Here is a 20,768-nt window from a genome sequence, read left to right on the forward strand (position 1 = left end):
TGTGTCAGCCAGTTGCTCTCTCACATGCATCCGTAGTTCGCTGGTTAACACCGGAAATCTGCTCCTATAATGTAATAGTGAAAGCCCACACGGCTTCCCATCACGGCACAGCCCTCTGTCACATGGCGCGCCGTTGGTTTTCACTGTGGATAGAGTTGGGGGGGAGACGGGATAAAGGAGTCTGCAGGCAGAGGAGGATAACGCGATAGAAGGTTGCAGGATCTTATTTACCGAGTAGGTCTTCTTAACCACTTTTTAAAAATTGATATCATCTTTGTGTCATTTTGTTGCGCCTTGAAGTCAAAACTCCGCCATATTCAGTCCACCACGCCCGGAGCGTCAGCTATCACAGTCGCCGTTACAGTCTGCTCAACTTATTGCACAAAGTTAATTTCCCCTTTTACTGGAGAGGAAGAAGGTAACAGCCTCGAGAACAGCTGCTTTACTTCCTTAAATTTGCTAAAGCTTCTGTTTCCAGCTCCGGGAGGGGGGAGGCGTAGTTGCTGGAGCTTGTAGTAAAGAGTTACCGTGGGCTTTAATCATTGTGTGTTGTGACTCGAGGATACACCGAGGAAGGGAAGGGGGGAGTGTTCGCTGTATGAACAAACAGTATGTATGTGTGTTTACCTTGGAAGGTGAAGTTGTAACCAGGAATGATTTTGAGCTCCGTGGGGGCATGCTGCCTCAGCCCGGAGGCCAAAGAGGCTCGGAGGATCAACGATGAGATTGAGAGGCAGCTCCGCCGGGACAAGAGGGAATCCCGACGGGAATATAAACTCCTTTTGCTGGGTAAGAGACGGATCAAACGGTCTCTGTGACACCTCTATCAGAGGTCAGAGGTGGAACAAGTTTTCAGGACTTCCACTTAAGAAGCTGCATCCCGAAAAACGTTAGGTGGCCTCCTCAAGAGGGTCTTTGCATCTCGTCTGTTATATCAAATTAATTATTAAATTTGATACATCAAATGTCTTAACGATTTAAGAAAAAAATCTTGCATAAATATAACAGCCTTATGTTGAATATTTGTATTTACGGTTTTGACATATGAGGCAGCAAGTGCAGCTCTTAAATTCATGCAGAAAGAAAGCTGTGTCACAGAAGACTACTTGAATAAATACAGCCTACTTAGCATCTGTCTGCTCTTTGAATCAGACCCCTCAAAACATAGATGTAAACATGATTCAGTGCACTTGAGTGTGTTATGATGCCTTTGTAGCTGAGAGGAAGCAGATTATAAACAGTGGAGTAAGAGGTGAATCCTGAATGTGGACATTAAAACCTGAAAAATATAAGATATATATATATATATATAAATACATTGTAAACAGAAAAATCCCCAAAGTAAAATAAAAAACATGGAGGTGACGTGAATAATTCTATATACCACACAATTTACATGTTCAAAAGGGAGTAGGATGAAGTTTACATGCACGTCATTTACTACTGAACACTGTTCCTGTCATAGGGCGTGTGCATAGTTTGCTGTGTGAGGTGAGTTAAAGTGTAAAGACAATGCAAAATGCAGTTACAGTACGGGCAACCATGCAAAACGTACTCACAGTGGGAGTTTTAACTACTTTTAGCTACTACTGTATCTCAAATGGGGAAAAAAAGGGATTAACTACACAGATTTGTAGGATTGAAATATTATGTGTACCTAATGAAGTGTATATACTTCATTTGTTGATAAGACATCAACATATGGCCTGACTGTAGTAGTTTAACATGGACCAAAGTCTATGTACATTAGTGGTTTGCGGTGACATTGATCAGTGGTTGCTGTATGCGTCTCATGAGACGTATTTTAAAAAAAGAACTGGTACTACAACAAAACTCATCACAGTTTAATCTTAAGGAGAGCAGCGAAAAAAGAGAAAACAGTTGACTGTTAACAGAGCCAACTGCCTCCAGTTCTTCAGAACTGCCCATCGACAGATCTGTGCAGTGTATCTGATAACAGCATTTTTCTTCTACACAACAGTAAGCAGTCCTCTGGTATACATTGCTGGTTCAGACAGGCATGACATGACACGAAGCTCAAATACTCACTCGTCAGTTTTTTTCCTTTTACGAAATAATATGCGACTAGCCTTGGGTCAACTAGTTTTGTAGCATTTTTGTGGTTAGCCACGAGCATGTTAGACTGTAGCTTCCTGACCCTAGTTTGCATTTATAATCTCTGCATGATTTGGAGACTTTATGAGGTATAAAGATGTGACAAATCTACATGTATTAGTAACATAATTGCTAACAGTTATACCTGGAAGTGTGATGAGTCCTCCCTCATCTATCTCACTTTAGTTGATGGTATACATTTTGTTTCAACTTCCTTTAGAATTGGCCCCATAAAATCCAGTATGGCATGGGCTCCACACACCGCTGTCATTTAATCTGTACAGAAAAGAAATATTAGTTGCAGTCCTCATCTGTATACTACAGGGCACCGGGTGCTTCATTAGTTCCTCCTTGCTCCTTTCTACTTTCAGAGCTGCTTTAATTCGTAGTGTCACAGATTCATTGAGGTGCTGGAAAAACGTAACATTTAACAGCAGAGATTTTGGTCCGTATTGACGTGTCAGCATCGCACAGCTGCTGAAGATTTGTTGGCTGCACGTCCTAAATGCAAATCCTCTGTTTCACCATATCCCAAAGGGCCATGCTGGATTGACATCTGGTGACTGTGACGCGTCATGTTCAGGAAACCAGAGCTTTGTGACACAGTGTTACTGTGCTGGAAGCAAGCATCATGAAAGGATGGACATGGTCAGCAACAATATGGCTTCATGTTGTGTCCATCAAATTCTGACCCTACCATCCGAATGTTGCGGCAGGAATTGAGACTCGTAAAGCTAGAAAACATTTTTCTGATTTTCTGTCTAATTTTGGTAAGTTCGTGGATGTGATATCCTCGGTTGCCGGTTCTTAGCTGACCGGAGCGGTTCTGGGTGTGGTCTTTGTAACAGCTCGAAGCAGTGTGGCCATTTTTCTCTGGCCTCTGACATCATCAATACCTTTTTTTTCCAGAGGACTGCCGCAGACTGGATATTTTCTCTTGTTTGGGAAAATATCCTCTGTAAACCCTTGAGATGGCAGTGTGGGAAAATCCCAGCAGATCAACAGTTTCTCAAATACTTAGCCCATTTGTCACCAACAACCACGCTACATTCAAAGTCACTTCAATCACCCTTCTTCCCCAGTCGGCTGCTCAGTTTAAACTTCACCATTTTGTCTTGACTATGTTCTAAATGCTGTTCTTGCAACGTGATTGGCGGATCAGATGTTTGCATAAATAAGTAGTTGAACAGGTGTACTTAATAAGGTGCCACATTTAATTTGACTATTTGGCAAAGGATGTGTCATCAGTGATTAAGTTGAAGGTCTAAAGCAGTCAAGCATGGGTAGTCATGTTGAACGTGTCACCAGCCTTTTAGCTTCAGTAGACAGCACTCTGTATTTTAGCCCACGACCAGTTTCAGTCTGAGATTGGAACAGTGCACATCGCTTTAAGTACTCTCTAATAACATTTTAAAAGAAATACTGTTGCTTTCATTTGTGCACAGGGTTGTCTCACCGGTGTCATTTCTGCATTGTCAGCTACACGGGGAAATGCCGCAACTTCTAATAAATCTACCAGCCACCCATGAGATGACAAAACGTAACATTTGATGCAAGTTATGTCCAAGTTTACATAAGAGGACATCAGGATAATATATTATGATCATAACTACATTCGGGGCGACCGTGGTTCAGGGGGTTGGGAAGCTCATCTTGTAACCGGAAGGTTGCCGGGTCGATCCCCAGCTCTGTCTGTTCCTGGTCGTTGTGTCCTTGGGCAAGACACTTCACCTACCGCCTACTGGTGATGGCCAGAGGGGCCGAGTGGCAGATATGGCAGCCTCGCTTCTGTCAGTCTGCACCAAGGGCAGCTGTGGCTACAACTGTAGCTTCCCTCCACCAGTGTGTGAATGAATAGTGGAATTGTAAAGTGCTTTGAGGGTCTCGAAAAGCGCTATATAAATGCAATCCATTATTATTATTATTATTATTATTATTATTATTATTATTAAATAAATAAATGAAGCAATAAAATCAATCGCTCTGTATACCATCTGTTTAGTGATAACCTGACATAGTTTATTCCTCTGAGCTATAAAACCCCATCCAGTGTTGCTAAACAGGAGAGTCTGCATCCGTGCTGCTGGTGAGACCTCAGGCATAGTTGCTCCTTAAGCTAAATGCTAACATCAGCATGTTTTGATGCTCACAGCTATAAAGTTTGCAGTCCATTTGGTGATGTAATGATTATTATGCTGACTGCGTTAACATGCTAACATTTACTACCTTAAACTAAACTCAGAATACTGGGGAATGAACACCTGTTGTTAGGACCTTAAAGAAAACACTGAAAGTGTTGAAATTTTCATCTGGTATCAAAAAGTCAAGAGCTTATCAGTGTGACGCATAGTGATCCAAAAAGGAATTTCAATGTCAACAGACAGAAAGAGTGGGAGTTTTACAGTTAAAACTAGCTGATCGCTTACACACTGCACGAATATATATAGAATATGTGAACGTTTTACAGAAACAATATAATTGAAATGGATGGATGTGTCAACAGGGTCAGCAGGAAAACGTAAAACAAGTTCTGACGTACCTGTATTAGTTAAATATTTCTGTCATTATTTTTTTGCGACAGATGTTATTTTATGTATATATATATATATATATATATATATATATATATATATATATATATATATATATATATATATATATATATATATATATATATATATATATATATATATATATATACATATATATGTGTGTGTGTGTGTGTGTGTGTGTGTGTGTGTGTGTGTTTTATAGCCTTAAATCAATCAAAAATTTATACCTTGTTATTTTTTATTAAGCCAAAGGTCAGTGCTTAAATTATAATTACAAGTGATGTACTCATTAATGACTGAATATTTTTTTTAATTATTTCCTTTCAGAGTTATTTTATTTTTGTGATTTCTAATTCGTTTTTTTATTTCAATTCATTTTGACTTTTTGTTTTTAATCCAGTTTAGTTTCACTTACTTTCTACTGTTTTAAACGGTTTAGTTTCAGTTTAGTTTTTGTTAGTTTCAGTGTCAGATTTAGGCTTTTTAATTATTATTGTATGGAAGGCATATGTCGGAGGCACGATTTAGGAAAATTTATACCGGTGTTACAATAAAAACACAGAATATTTTGAAAGCAGTTGACTCACAATCCTGTGGAGTCTCAATAAGCATGTCCATCAATGCCTCATCAGCCAAGCTGAAATAACACCTTTTTAACAAACTAACAGATACTATACTTTTTACAAAATCTTATTTTATATAGTTTACATTTTTGCACAAGTCTAGTTTTAATTTTCACTTTTTTTAGGTAACTAAAATGTTTTCTTCAAATCTGCTTTAGTTTTCAGTTTTAGTTAACTATAATCACCTTGATCCTATAATATACTGAAAAAATGAATTCTGTATAATGAATAGTTATAGTTGAGGCACTTTTAGTTTAGTTGGACTTTAATTAAAAGAATTTTCCTTATATATGTTTAAAGAAGTTTTTATTTAAGTAAATAATCTAGATGCTTCTTCTACCACTATAAAAAAACAAGTTCTCAGACTTTAAGTTTTTTCTACCTGCTGTTGTGGTAAATAACATAATTGTGTCTCTTTGTGCTTAAATTGTAAGAAATAAAAAAAGTAAAAGTAAAATTACAGGAAGGGCTCAGGTAGCTTATTGATCGTCCTGTAATTATAAAAAAAAATCATTTTGTAAAAACAACCAAGACAAAACAAAACAAAACAAAACAAAACAAAACAAAACAAAACAAAACAAAACATGTCTGTAATAGGTTTTTTCTGTAATAAATATTTCATATATATATATTTTTAAAATCTGATTTTCCATGTGTTCTTATTGGATCAAGAATCACTTGAGGGGATGAAAATGACCTTTGGATTTACACAGTATCTGGATGTGATAAGGTATAGAGGGGAGGACAGGTGCATTGTATTGTTGGTATTTTGATGGGAATAAAGAATAAAACTACATTTATGCCTCCTGTTGGATAGGAACTGGTGAAAGTGGCAAGAGCACGTTCATTAAACAAATGAGGATCATCCATGGCCGTGGATACTCTGATGAAGACAAGAGAGGCTTCAAACAGCTGGTGTACCAGAACATCTTCACAGCCATGCAGGCCATGATCCAGGCCATGAACGCACTGCAGATCCCCTACAAGTATGAGCACAACAAGGTAGGCCTGTGTCCTTTCTTCGCTGCTTTGCTCAGACAAATTGAGAAAGCGGTTTTTATCAGACACAGTCCCACAGAAGCATGCGGAAGGTTTACTGACAGAGCCTGCAGTGTGTATTACTGTGTATTTAGGGTGAAGCACTTCTGGTAATTTGCAACAGTGTTTAGTTTTGCAATCCTGCTGCCAGAGAGTTTTGTCTACTTACGGAGTGAGCTGTCGTTTTGAAGTATACAGAGTGTCACACTGCAAGCATGTAAACTGGTAGTCCTGAGCCAAAAACAAGTAAGAGATCAGGAATTCCCCATTATTCATACAGGAATCTGTTCCTGTCTTACAAACACCAGGGGCCTGTTCTTCGTACCGCGCTAAGTAAGTTAGCTGGATTTGATTGTTGACGATTTCGCGTGATCTTGGATCGTTCGGTTCCCCGAAGCTCATCCGGGACTTGCTGCCATAGCAACAGAGCCGTAACCGTAAACCTGCTCGGGAGCAGGTTTACTTTATGTAAACAGGATTAGATCGCGGCCACGCAGGTATGTCCGCTTCATTTATACGAAAGCAACAGCGATATTCCACCACTGTTTCACCATAAATAAATAACATCAATGTAACTAAAGATAATGCAGCACTTGATCCATTTATTGACGTCACACAGATACATACAGGTCATTTCCTAAAAAAGGGAAATGTACTATTAACATTCTATTACATGTATGTGATTATTACAGATGTAATTCATATTTCAGAGTAGTAATTGGAAATTACTTCGTGTAATCAAGATGGGAGACCACGGCTATAAAAGCGAAGGTGGATTTGGGAAGTCTGTCGCAGCCATGTCCTGTCCGTTTACGCGAGCCACCCATTGCGGAAGGTGCAAGATTGATAAGGAGAGTTTTCAGAATTCAGCGTATATTGCGGGATAGACAGGATCCTTTAGCTCAGCGCGACAGTGTGCTCATAGAGAGATATCGATATTCCCGTGAGGGTATTATTCACTTAACCAACTTGTTGACGAGGGGGTGCAGGACCACCACCTGTCTTTTGTTGCTCTGCCCTTTTCTTGGTTGCTGTTATAAACAAACAGATTATTTCAGGGTCTCTTTTCAAGAGACTAAAAGCAATATAAGTGATAAATATTACCATTCTGTAGAATATTCTTATATTTCACTTTTACTTGTTCCCATGTTCTAGTGGGTCCTGTTGTGGCTCTAATGTGTAAGGGGATATAATATAACATAATATAATATAATGTAATATAATATTGGATAATATAGTGTGATATAATAAATCTACCCTACAGCCTACTGGTGTTGGCCAGAGGGGCCGATGGCGCGATATGGCAGCCTGGCTTCTGTCAGTCTGCCCCAGGGCAGCTGTGGCTACAAGTGTAGCTTGCCTCCACCAGTGTGTGAATGTGAGAGTGAATGAATAGTGGCATTGTAAAGCACTTTGGGTGCCTTGAAAAGTGCTATATCAATCCACTCCATTATTATTGTTATTATTGAATTACTTACGAGTTTAATTTGTCAGCAACTTTCTGCCAGCCCTCGCTCCTTGCTTTTGCAGCATTTGCAGTGTTCCCTTGCGTTCTGATTAAACTCTGAAACTCCTGAAATCCCTCACTCAAGAGTTCTTGCTCTGCTGCCGAAAAATACCGAGCGCACTCCTTCGACATTTTCGCCGACCAATCAGAGGGTTGCCGATCAATGTTTCCACTATCGATGCGTAGCCCCTTTTACGACACCCAGTGATCTCACATTACTTCATCCAGCTGTACTAATCGTCAACAGCAGGTGTGTTCGGGGAACCGGATTAGTGAGCTCACAGTTAGCGCGATGGTTTGGTCTTGGATGTGTCATTTGATCTTGGATGTAGTAAGCGAGGTACGAAGAACGGGCCCCGGGTGCGTATTAATCACAAAAACGTGCTAGCTCACACACAGAGACTACATTAGGTAAAGCTCCAGGTTAGGATGCAATCCAGGAGAGCCTATGTCAGTGATCATCTGAGTCAGCATGTGAGTTATATTTTTTCTTTCCTGTAGTGTTGGTGGTGTTCTGTAAAAGCTCACAGGATGGCACTGTTTGTATGCAGTTGGTTTGCATAAATCAGCAGTGAAACACAGAGAGACCGTAGGTCAGTGAGGTCAAGACATCCGTCGCTGTGTCTGAAATAAGTGCGTTTATTCATCAAATCAACTACACTGTTCACAAACTATGCTGATCACAAAAAAGTGCATTAGACTCCTGTCTGGAAACCAAATTTATCGCTCATTATTGAATAAACTATTGACTGTCTGTTTGAATAATTTAGCGAGCGGTGATATCAGGCACTCAGTATATCAGTTCACTAAACCTCTTCCCTGAATGGTGAAATCGTAGCTTAGAATCTATAGTAATGCACAGAAGGCCCATCCAAAGATTTGAGTCCTCGTATAACCTCTCTGAAACAAAAAGAAAACAAAGCAAAAACAAAACCAAAAGAACAATTGAACGAGTTGGATTAAATTTATATGCTCACAAAAAAGCCTGCTGGGGTAACTAGCTTTTTGCTTGCTTTCACCAGAAGGAGAACATCTTAACTTAGTGAAGCTTGCTCCTACTGTTTGCTTCACTAAACACACAGGTTAGACTTTTATTCTGAAAGCATTTTCTCATATAAAGTCAAAAGTGATAGTTTTAGTTAACTTTTTATGTAAGAGGTTTACACAAAAAGTCACACCTCCTTGTGATTACTGTGGTCACTAGCACGGTGTAATGCTTGCTTGTGGCTGTTATGGATGACACTGACCTGTCTGCAAACACTTGCTAATTAAACACTGAACTGTAGCGAAACTTGAAAAAGTGAGACACAAACCACAAAGATGTTTTGCTGGCAACCAGTAAGGTGGACACAAGGCAGTTGCCAACCTCTCTCTAGACTCATGTGACTGCCTTAATGATACTTTCATAACTGCGGCTAGCTAGCTCTATACTGGAATATACTGTAAGAAGAATACTCAGTGGTATTTCTATGATTGTGTTTTTGAGTCTTAAATAAGAAATCTGCCTCTGAGTAGCTCTATAAAAAATGAAGTAGACACTGGAAGTGACGTGATTATTTGAGGCGCGGCACATAAAACAGTGGCAGCTGTTGAGTGATGGAGGCGAGTAAGTTACATTGTATTAGTGGTGTGGAATTAAAAGCTGGAACAATCTTTTAGTAAAATGCTAAGATTTTTTGATTTCTATTAGGTGGTCAGTGACTGCAGGGGGAAGAAAATGTAAAATAGAAAAAGAAAAACAGGACCATCAAAGAATGGGAGTATATTTTGAAGCAGGAGCATTTTAGTTAGCATGAAAAAACAAAAACAAAAAATCAAACAAAGTGGAAAATCCCTTCCAAAGACTTCTGCATTATGAAAAATATATGACTCAACAAACAGATATCTGTTCTTCAGTGTTACCTTCATTGGAGCGTTGCAGTGTAATCAGCCGGTTCGATTCATATATTTCATAACACTGGAATTTCATTAATGATGGGTTTTGATTCTCATGTTTACTATTGCTTCAGATTGCTGAACTGCTGCCCTTCTGTGCTTCCTGTTGAAAAAATCTGATATGGGGGCATGCAAATGCTTTAGCCTTCCCACGGCTAGTACTGCCTCTGCAAGCTGCTTTGCAACCCATATCTACCCCAGCTCCTTTCATGTTGTGTCTGATTTCTTCAGTGTCATTTCCGTTTTCACTGATGGCTGCCGTATAACATACTGGTACCGCTTCTCTCCCACAACAATGCCATGCAAACCAATGCACTAAATTCCTGCAGATGGGGTTAACACGCTTGACTGCTAGGTTGAGAATGACGATTTCTAAACAACAGCTGTTGATAACATACTCAAGAAAAACCACTACACAGATACCTTCAAATCAGATTTATTGTTTTATGTTTGGAAGCTCAGAGATTACTTATTGGTTTTTAAAGACCCCCTGTGACAGTAGTTTAAACAGGGCTTAATTTCATCATGTCTGCTGGAGACTATCAAAAAGTTCTCTTTTACAGTGGGGGAAATAAATATTTGATTGCCTGCTGAATTTGAAAGTTTGCTCACATCACCAGGCGTGTACACACCTCAGGGGGGAGTTTGGCCCGCTCCTCTTTGCCGAAACTCTCGAAATCCGTTAGGTTTCTTATTTTTATTCTTGGCTCTTTGATACTGCCCAAAGTGGTAAAATGGAGGGAACTGATTCTCTGGAAAGTTGCGCTTCATACACATAAGGAGTTCAAAAAGGACGATCCGTAGTTGATTGATTGACCGTACGTGGCACACAGCCATTCCTGCTGCGTTGTAGGGGATCAAATACTTATTTCACTCAATGACAAGAAAATCTACTTATAGCTTTTACGTAATGTGGTTTGGTTGATATTCTGCCTCTATTAAAATGAAATTATCATAAAAATATAAACTTTTCATTTCTTTGGAACAATTATTTCCCCCACTGTATCGAAATGATGTGCTTATATGTTGAACAGTTAGTTTCAGTAAATGATTGGTAGTATGAATCAGAATCTTAATTCCATCTTGTTTGGTATTTGTTATCTTGGTAAACCGGATGACATCACTCCTTCCTTCCAGCACTGGGACTGATTCGTCACCTATAATGCTGCGGTGACAGTTGCGCAAGAGATGCTTCCTATAAATAACACAATATTAAAGTAATTATTCTTTCTGAAGTTGTCGCTAATATTAATGTGTTATTGTGATGCTCAGGCCAACGCCACAACTGTCAATAAGGCTGATGTGGAAAAGGTGGTAACATTAACCAACCCATACATTGATGCCTTGAAGAGCTTGTGGAGCGACCCGGGAATTCAGGAATGTTACAATCGGAAGCGGGAATACCAGCTCTCAGACTCAGCCAAATAGTGAGTGTAAACAGAAGAATAACTCCTCACACACTGTCTAATAATTTCCTGTGTTTCATCTGCCAGCCGTCTTTTTAATGCACCAAGGACACAGAGGCTTAGTAGTTTTTCCATTTAAGGTTGTTAAAAAGAAACGCATTTAAATTCTAAATAATTCATTGCAGCTACATGGCTGAAACAGATACAGCCATGACTTAAATAATTCAAAATAAATGTCTTCCTTCTCTCCCTCTCTGTTCTGCTTCTTCATCAGTCTTTCTGTCAGCAGCTTTCATTTTCATTTCTTAACACTGCATTATCCTCCCCCTGTGCTATTAGCTATCTGGATGACTTGGATCGAATCTCTGATACTGGGTATCTGCCAACTCAGCAAGATGTGCTGAGGGTGAGGGTGCCCACAACCGGTATCATAGAGTACCCTTTTGACCTGGAGGGTGTGGTGTTCAGGTGAGTGGGGTTTTTTTTCTTTCTTTTGTTGGTGTCTCCCACAAATACTATTAAAAATAATGCAACATTCCTTAAAAGCAGATAACATAATTCGAGGTATTACAGGGATCGATACATTTATATCTTATATATCGTTAGCTTCATAGCATAAGTGCCTAAGTCATTTGACTAAGTCAATGACTTAGGCACTTATGCTATGAAGCTAACGATATATAAAGATCCAGTAACCTGTTTTAAAATCTTCTACCCTTCTACCTCCCGAGTACAATGTCTATTGTGTGTATACATCATTATGGTGCATTCACTGCTAGCGAATGGCCATCCTGTTTTTTTTTTCTTTTTACTTGTAACCTCTCTGGTAACCAGATACCTGCAAAAACAATGACATTGTCCCTGATGACACCTAGTGTTATCAGGTAACATAAGCACATAAGCAACTAGGGCTGTGCAATATGACCAAAATCTCATATCCCGATATAAGAATTCTATCTTCCCGATAACGATATAAATCACAAAAATTTAACATTTTCTGTAAATTCTGTGAATCTCGGGCAGCTCGTCTTGCGGGAAGTGTTTCCAGCTGCGCGTCATGTAGCTGGAGTCGAGTGTTTTAACCGATGCATGAAACGATACATTTTTAGACATAAGTTGTAAAGGCCGCCGTTTTCTTTGTGAGTATTTATTACACAGCGTGCTGCGGGGAAAAGCCTGTTCTAACGTTTGAGTCTAAGGTTTATTTTTTAGCACCTGGTGGCTCTTTTTTAATTCTCATCCGTAAATAATCTGCTCTTTCACGTGATTCTGTTTATTTTGAAAAGTCTCAACAGGATCTTGAGCTTTATTGTGAAAGGTTTATGTGGAACATAAACAAGCGGACACGCGATGCTGTTACCGTCGTTGTTGCTAACCACAACGCATAAAAACAGGCGCTTGTCGTCGGTAGTGTGGTTATATTAAATATAAGAGAAAGAGAGAACTTTAAGAAATTAATATAGCCACTACAGTGACCATCAAAACGATGAAAAAATGTTGCCGTAAACAGTTTATTTTGCGAAACAAACGATAGCGTAAAATGAAACAATAGACGTTTTTATATCGTCATCCGATATATATCGTTATATCGAACAGCCCTATAAGCAACACTTTCACCTGTTCGCCCTTGGACTGCAGTTATCATTGCGTCCCTAAATATAATTTGTTCATCAAGTCTGCCATCCTGGGCGGCTACGTATAGCAAGAGCAGACAGATCACACAGAGCAGTTCTGCATGAAGAGTGTGTTAAATTGATTTCATAGTTATATAGCAAACAAAATGTTTGTTAATTAGAAAACTAAATATCATTTTAACGCTAAAAATAGTGACGTTTAACTGTGTCGATAATTAGTCAAACTTTGTGAGAAGGCCCGACCAACTTTAAAATGATCTCTCAAAGCCACCTACTGTGTGTTAGGTAACTGGACACTGAGATGTTAATTTTCAGGAAGCCCATTAAAATGTAACGCACATTAGAGTTCACATTAGAATTAGAAAGAAACATCCTGTTTGAACTGACCAATTTTAGACTATGTCGCTGTGACAGCTGGCCACTGATTATATTAGCTGCTGTTTGACTGGTTCCCCCAGTTTGACTGGTTTTACCTCTTTAATATAACAGTTCATGTACTTTACATTGCTGTCTCCGGTCCTGTTATCATTTTTAAGAAACATCATTTGTATCATTTATGTTACCTTAATATTTTTCACCGGTTTAAACCTGTGACTGTAGGATGGTGGATGTGGGTGGTCAGCGTTCAGAGAGGAGGAAATGGATCCACTGTTTTGAAAATGTCACTTCCATCATGTTCCTGGTGGCACTTAGTGAGTACGATCAGGTCCTCGCTGAGTCTTCCAATGAGGTAAAAATCAGACTTAAAAATACTAATCTAATATATATATATATATATATATATATATATATATATATATATATATATATATATATATATATATGTATGTACGTTTCTTACATGGGAAAAGACAGTAGCTTGCTTTGGGATAAAAAAACACCCAACTCACTGGATAGGACACAAAGGGACTTTGTTTCCTTTGTTTAAGGCCAAACCTGTTAGGTGGAAATGATGACCTAGATTTCTGCAGAGTCCAGCTCCTCTCTCTCTCTCTCTTTCTCTCTCTGTTTCTCTCTCTCTCTCTCTCTCTCTCACTTTCTGGCCACATTGATTAACCTCATCTCAGCCCTCCTTTGTGGCAGTGCTCATAGTTCAACTGCAGGGGGAGCTCTAAAGTCACTTTAGCCCAACAAAGGGCACCTTTTAGTGAGGCCTGTTCACTTGATGAGATTACAGCCAATTGAATTTGCTCACACAGGCAATCACTGGTGAAGTACTGCTGTTCTTCAGCAGGGATTCACGTCTGTTGTGTTTGCTCCCTTTCATTCTTTATTTATTTATATGTTTGTTTTTTTTCACAGAACCGAATGGAAGAAAGCATGGCCTTGTTCAAGACAATCATAAGCTACAAGTGGTTCGAAGAATCCTCGATCATCTTGTTCCTCAACAAGATAGATTTACTCGAGGAAAAAATCATGTATTCACATTTGGTTGACTACTTCCCTGAGTACGACGGTAAGGGGAACTAGCGCACTCGCTGCAAAGAACATTTGAATAGAACATGATAATATGAGCATCTTGGTCCATTCGTTTTTGCTGATTCACTGTGTCAAATAACAAAGTCTTTCTCTTACAATCACCAACAACACACTCACTCCTTTTTACAGTTCGCTGGCATTAACTACTAAATGCTACTGGTTATACCAGACCAAACACGAGTGTACCAGTTTGTTTTCCGCTGATAAAAATGATATGCTTTGCCTGTGAATTCAGATTTCTATTTCTTCATGGAAATGCATGAATCTAACTTACAATTTTTCACTTTTACACAACTACTAAAATATTCCTGTGCTGTTTTCTTCTTCTAGGTCCTCCACAGGACGTCGACGCGGGAAAAGCATTCATATTAGACATGTTTGTCAGTCTTAACCCAGATGAGAAAAAAATCATCTACTCCCATTTCACGTGCGCCACAGACACAGACAACGTCCGGTTTGTCTTCTGCGTGGTGAAGGACCACATCTTGCAGGGCCACCTGGATGCCTACAACTTGGTCTAAAAGTGTGGCGGTCTTGTTCTTCTTCTTTTTGCTGTAACTCAATCGGCTTTGTACACCTGGCAGCCGGGAGAGCTCCTCTGTGGTTCTGTTTGCTTCACGCTGCTGTTGAACTCTTAAATCCAAAAACAGGAAACGGAGAAGTAACGCGGCTTGTCGTCAAATGGCTCCACTACTTATGTATTTGAAATTTTCTAGTTACACTCTTTAAAGTGGATGTCTTCAGCTATTATGAAGTGTGACGTTGAAAGCGTTGCCTTAGCGAGGAGCCTATTATAGTAAACACTGAATTTTATGGAGTGCTTTGTGTAGCAGTGTAAAATATTTCAGTGTCCTCAAGAGCCTCAGAGGACTTGTAATGTACTGAGTCTCTGCTTCAGGAAATCTGTGGAAGTGAATGCAGACTAACTGCAATGCAGCACCTCACATCACTAATCCAAGTTTGTCATGGTTTGTTTTTCAAGCTAAAAAGTGTTCGAAGCATCTGAATGCTTAGGTTGTGTCTTGACTTAAAGGGAACTAGTCGTAATCAACACTAATGACACACTGACCTTATTTACCACTGTTACTTGCACATTGTATATTTTGTAGCGGTGGTTGTGTCGTACTTGCTCCAGTTTTCAAATTTCAATTCACTCGATGCGCCTCACGTTTGTACGGTGTCCCAGAGAGGTCAAACGCTGCAACTTCAGAACTGCGCTGCGACTTAAAAACACCAACAAACCGAAAATTTCTCCAAATGCACACAAAACACATTGGAAATGAAAAAACAAAGCAAAACACAGAAGCCGAATAAAACACAGTCGAAGTTAAATCAGAGCAACAAAACAGGTGTTTTTGGGGGAGGCGTTTATTCGAAGGACCAGCTGCGAAACATTGTAGGCTTAAAAGGAGCACACGACTCATCCACGTTGTGAGGGAGAAAAACATGCAGTGTTTTCATATGATTCATGTAATACTGCAGATAGATGTTTGCTATTAGCCATTTAGCACTAGATTGTTGCCACTTCAGGTGTTTGGTGACATACCTCACCAATAACACTTTTGGGTTTTGTGTGTTTTTCTACTACTGTTGTGTTTTATTCAAGTTCTGTTGTCCTTTGTGTGCTTTTTCAACATTTTTCTATTTGCTGGTATTTCTTTAGTTTGCAGTTCCTTTGACCTCTCAGGGCCACCGTACATTGTCTGCATTGACCCTTTTAAGCCACTTTTTTTGAGCACGGCATACTTTTTGTTTTTTGTTTTCTAATTCTAAACATTTCAAAGTGATATTCACATTTATTTCTTGTGTCAGTTGTACGCTTGAATAGCACGTTTCTTCAGTTCAAAGACTGTTTGATTGGATTTTTAAGTATATTTCTTGCTTTGCTCAAAAGGCTTTACAACTTCCCCTTTTATTTATCTAAAGGCATAGTGTACATATTGCATGGTTGGGTAATCTCCCACTGTGGTTATTTTTCTGTCTTTTTACTCACATCACGGTCAGTGTTGAAACTGCTAAAGGGAGAACTTTTAAATGTTAAATCATCTCTGACGCTTTAGAGATGGTCTATTCGCAGGCATAAAGAAAAAGCTCATGAGAGTGTATCCGTAGCACTATTGTTCACAGAACCCTCTTCACAGGCTAATGTGTACCATTTTATTTATTGGTATATTTCACTATGACTGTAATATGTGAATGCAGTCTTTTTAAATGCGATTGGATAAATAAACAATCTGTTCATTTTAGGTTTTCAGTCTTTGTCTGTGTTTGCAAATCAGCTCCGGCACACTGATGGTTTGCCATTCAAGTGTTTGTCTTCTTGGCTGCTTGAAGAGCTCATCTGGAGCAGTCTAAGTCCTAAAATCCTCCTCTGTGATACATCCATCTGGCTGGAGCCTACAGCATTAGGTCCATATTTTTAGTCTTGTATGCAGGGATATAGAGTGTGGCAAAGAACCAATATTTTTGGAGGACACTCAAAGTAATGTGGCAGTTGTATGTGACACAAGGATAGATTAAAAGTGAGGTGGCTGCTGGGCACCAAATCCTTAGTGGTCTGTTCTACATGCAGTCAATTCAACCCCACATCGAACATGAATTAAAAACCGTTATCCTACATTTCACCTAAAACATCATCAAGTCAAAATAATGAGCCCAAGGACTGTAGCTAAGGAAAGATTTGAAAGATTTCCCAGTAAAAATCTCCACATTTAAAAATGCGAATGATTCACAGCTGATTTCCACTAATTTTACTTTTTTGTTTACCTGTTTTAACATTAATAATAAATAAGTCACAGCATCATTAGGCCAATCATGGCTGCGTGACCTTAATAAAAGACATACATGTAGAGTTAGGTGTCCATTGTATATTATGCTGAGGTAGAAGTTGACAGTTGTATTTATTTATTTATTTATTTATTTATTAATTATCACCAGGCAAAATTTCAACCACCACTTTAGATTTGAAAGCAAACAGTGAAGATGTGACTGGGGTGCAGACTTCCAGCTATATTTAAGGGGCTTGATATGATCTGTTTAGGAATTAAAGCCATTTTTACACTATTTCCCCATTTTCAGAGGGTTAAAAGGGATTTAGCCAATTGGCTGATAGTATATTTAATAATATAGAGCTTTTCTATACTAGATGAGCATTCAAAGCACTTTATACATGTCATTCATCCATTCATGCAAGTAAGTGCTTTCTATCTAACATTAATATGCCGAAGGATACTTTGGCGTGCAGACAAGAGCAGCCAGGCCTCATCCCAGCAACTGATTACTCCCTGAGCCACAGTCACAATAATATATTTATTCAAATATAATATTATTGTATAATGAGATAACATATACAGCTTCATAATCGTGGAGGCCTGTTCCCTTGCTATTTCATGACAAATTAAACAGATGAAATATCAAGAGCTGATTTCCTTTGTTGGGCGTGCAATATGGGATTCAGAGAGATGTGAAAAGATTTGTTAGGGTGGAAGTAAAAAAAAACAAAAAACTGACAAAATGGCAAAGTCTATGGCCAAATCCACAATCAACTACATAAAATGAAGGAAAGCACTGGCTCAGCAACACCAAAAAGTTGGAAGATGATGGAACTGAAGCACATAATGACAGCATTATTTCCATAGTTAAGGGGAAAAAAAGATGAGTGGATGACGGAGTGGGTGCAGTTTTCTCTGTGGTGGGGTCGGGTGGGCTGTCCCGGGTTCTGTGGGGCCAGGCGGCGCTGCCGAACTGGGCCCCGGTCCGGATGGGCCTGGGCCCCCTTTCCCTGGCGGGTTGCAGAGTGTGGGGGTGCCTACTGGGGTCGGCGAGGGAGCCGGCCCCAGGGAGGGGTCACTTGCCCCTCCCTTCCTTCCCTCCCCACCTCCAGCTGCCTCCCTCTTCCTGCTCCACCACAATCACCCACACATGCAGGGCCTTGGGGTAAAGGTGTGTGCAGGGGAGGCATCCCCCCCCTCTGTCCCCTTCCGGCTGCCTGTGCCTCAATTTTATCTCACAACTTAGACATTCACATTACTCACACTCTCATAACACATACATATAGGACCTTGGACCTTGCACGCTACACGGAATCCAAAGTACCATCAGGGTGTACACCTCACCCCTGGTGTCGTTGCCCACCTCTCAATTTTAAATACATGTAGACATTGAGGGCTATCAGGGGGGGCTATGCGCTTACTTGCTGCTCTCTGGCAGGTAGCTCCCTGCCCTCCTGGGTTTTAAATGCACCTTAGAACACACATGCATCAAAACTACATATGAGCGGGCGGAGGGAGGTTTGGAGTCTTCACACACCCCCGTTCTCTGCGACCTGCTGGAGCGGGGGGGTTGGGAGGAGGAGTTGGCCATCCGATTGGGGTCTGGAATATGGGGGCTCCCTGCTGCTGCGGAGTCGAGGCGGTCTGCATCTCCCCACCGCAGGGAAAAGGGTAACACTACCTGGGTCTGGGTGCAGTTTCCCCAGGGGCAAGGGTACCTAGATGTGGGGCTTAGAGTACGCTTGGGAAGTGTGATCGTGTGTACAGCGTCTCTTTATGTCTGTCTCCACGTTGGGTGAGTGTGGAGTAAGTGCATATGAGAGCATGAGGGTGGGAATGGATGTTTGTGTCTGTGTGTGCCTGTTTGTCTATGTCTATATGTCAGGTTGGGTATCAGACGCCACCTCTCTGGGGATCTCAGGCCCTCCAAGGTATAGAGGCCTATCTCCCCCCACCACTTCCCTCAGACATCGGTGCGTTGGTGGTTCTTTGTGTCCAGGGGTGGACTGGCTCACTCCTGGTGGCTGCTTGTTGGGGCCTGGAGCCTGGGGCTTGCTCGGGCCACTTCGGGGGTGGGGTGCCCTCGGCTTCTCGGCCTGGGGCTCGGTCTCTCTGGCACAGCTGGCTGCCGGCGGAGCTCACGGGCGCGTCACTGCAACCCCCCCTGGATTCTGCTCCGCGGCTGCTGAGTGAGCCCTCATCTGGGACTCTCCTCAGCTCTTACTGGGACAGTGGCGCGGCTGCCCCTCTGTTGGTCTTCCTTGGTCTCTTGTGTTCTGGGGGCCTCTGGATGTCTGGAGTCTTGATCTCCTCCATACCTGCTTCATGCCCTGGAGGACGGGGCTGTGGCTCCCCACACCCTCTAACAGATCATTACATGAAGGAACCTTTTAATACAAGCGCGTCCATGCTCACAGGTGTACACACGGGTGCTCACACACACAAACTACACCCTTTTTGGCTCCTACCTCAAAGCACACTGTGTGCTGTCGATTTTACGTGCTGCACAATAATGTTTAATATTTCGTATTTACTGTTATATTCACATAGATCATCATGATGTTGTTTATTATGTTGCTCTTTTTTTTCTTCTGCTTGTTTTCTCTTTTTTCTTTCTCAACAGGTGATCCAGGTGATTGATTTATGTATTTTTTGTCTGCTTATTTTGTTGGTTTTTGTTTTTTGCCCTTTATCCCCGTCCCTCTTCCCCGCTGTTTTTCTTTCCCTCTTTCTTTCTCCCCTTTCTTTTCCCCAGTCAAGTCTGTCCCGTATTTAGCAAGTGAAAAAACTTCATAATTTCTAGCCAAAGTAAGAGAACTCACAAGGAGGTAGGTGTATCGTTGGTAAATAGACTGGTACTTACATAGCACCCTTCCACTCAAGTTGAGCACTGAGTGCACTTTTTACTGTAAATCTCATTCACCTAGTTATTTATGCAGTGCTTTTATCTATGCTGAGCACTTTGTCTAACATTTGAAAACTCACTAACACTCTGTATGCAACTCGGGGTTCAGTATCTTGCCAAACATGCTTCAACATACAGACTAGAGAAGCCAGGGATTCAGCCACTGAACTTCCAGTTCATAGGTCAGCCCTGTTGTCAGCAGCCGAAAGATGCCTTCATGAATGCAAACGAACAGGGTTTATGAGACGGTGCAGATTACCCTTTTACACTGAGTAAAAGGAAAAGCCACATTAGACTTTGGCAATATCAGTGACACGTAGCATCACCTTTCGTTAGGCTTAAAGTAGATGACAAATTTTATGAATCATTACAGCACCAAGATACAACTTCATTTATCTATTTATTTCAGGCCAGATAGAGAAATAAAGAGAAGGCCATTGTAGAAAGGCACTACTTTAGTGTATCCTCCAATAATGCTGAGCTCAGATTAATGGGAAACATTTTGACCGGTTTTTTCTTGGCTCATGCTCCGCAATAAGTTTCACGAAATTCTGCCTTTTGTAAATTAATCAAATTGCGTTAAGCCTCAACATGAAGCACTAGTTCTCAGAAATAAACTAGTCATTAATAATAGTTTCATTATTTATCATGTTGAATAAAGTAATGCAAATCCCCAAACTTTAAATATTCTGTTATGAAATAAAATGACTCACTCCAAATATCCTACAACCATGTGTTGTGGATAGTCCCTGCAGAGGCTAAGCCTACACTTTAAGCCACTGAGGTGTTGGTTGACGGGGGTG

At 40.4% G+C, this 20,768-nt stretch overlaps 1 protein-coding gene across 2 annotated transcripts; it reads left to right on the plus strand.

Moving 5' to 3' along the window:
- Positions 1-78: 78 nt before the first annotated feature.
- LOC146666253 (guanine nucleotide-binding protein G(q) subunit alpha-like) lies at positions 79-16,535 on the plus strand. 2 transcript variants are annotated; one of them, XM_085414171.1, is made up of 8 exons: positions 79-234; positions 636-789; positions 6,108-6,292; positions 11,043-11,197; positions 11,516-11,644; positions 13,411-13,540; positions 14,113-14,266; positions 14,620-16,535. In XM_085414171.1, the coding sequence occupies exons 2-8, from the start codon at positions 654-656 to the stop codon at positions 14,808-14,810; spliced, it is 1,080 nt and encodes a 359-aa protein (XP_085270297.1). In that variant the 5' UTR covers positions 79-234; positions 636-653; the 3' UTR covers positions 14,811-16,535. The 2 variants fall into 2 exon arrangements, with proteins under 2 accessions (XP_085270297.1, XP_085270298.1); XM_085414172.1 differs by lacking the exon at positions 79-234 and adding an exon at positions 262-418.
- Positions 16,536-20,768: the final 4,233 nt, after the last annotated feature.

The sequence above is a fragment of the Rhamphochromis longiceps genome, linkage group LG7 (genome assembly GCF_057381845.1).
Source record: "Rhamphochromis longiceps isolate RC_006_pf linkage group LG7, R_longiceps_female_GT1.1, whole genome shotgun sequence".
NCBI classification, from domain to species: Eukaryota; Metazoa; Chordata; class Actinopteri; order Cichliformes; family Cichlidae; genus Rhamphochromis; species Rhamphochromis longiceps.

Coding starts and splice junctions, on each gene's coding strand:
- LOC146666253 (XM_085414171.1), top strand. CDS start 654: ATGATTTTGAGCTCCGTGGGGGCATGCTGCCTCAGCCCGGAGGCCAAA. Junction 13,541..14,112: donor TCGCTGAGTCTTCCAATGAG/GTAAAAATCAGA, acceptor TTTTTTTCACAG/AACCGAATGGAAGAAAGCAT. Junction 14,267..14,619: donor CTACTTCCCTGAGTACGACG/GTAAGGGGAACT, acceptor TTCTTCTTCTAG/GTCCTCCACAGGACGTCGAC.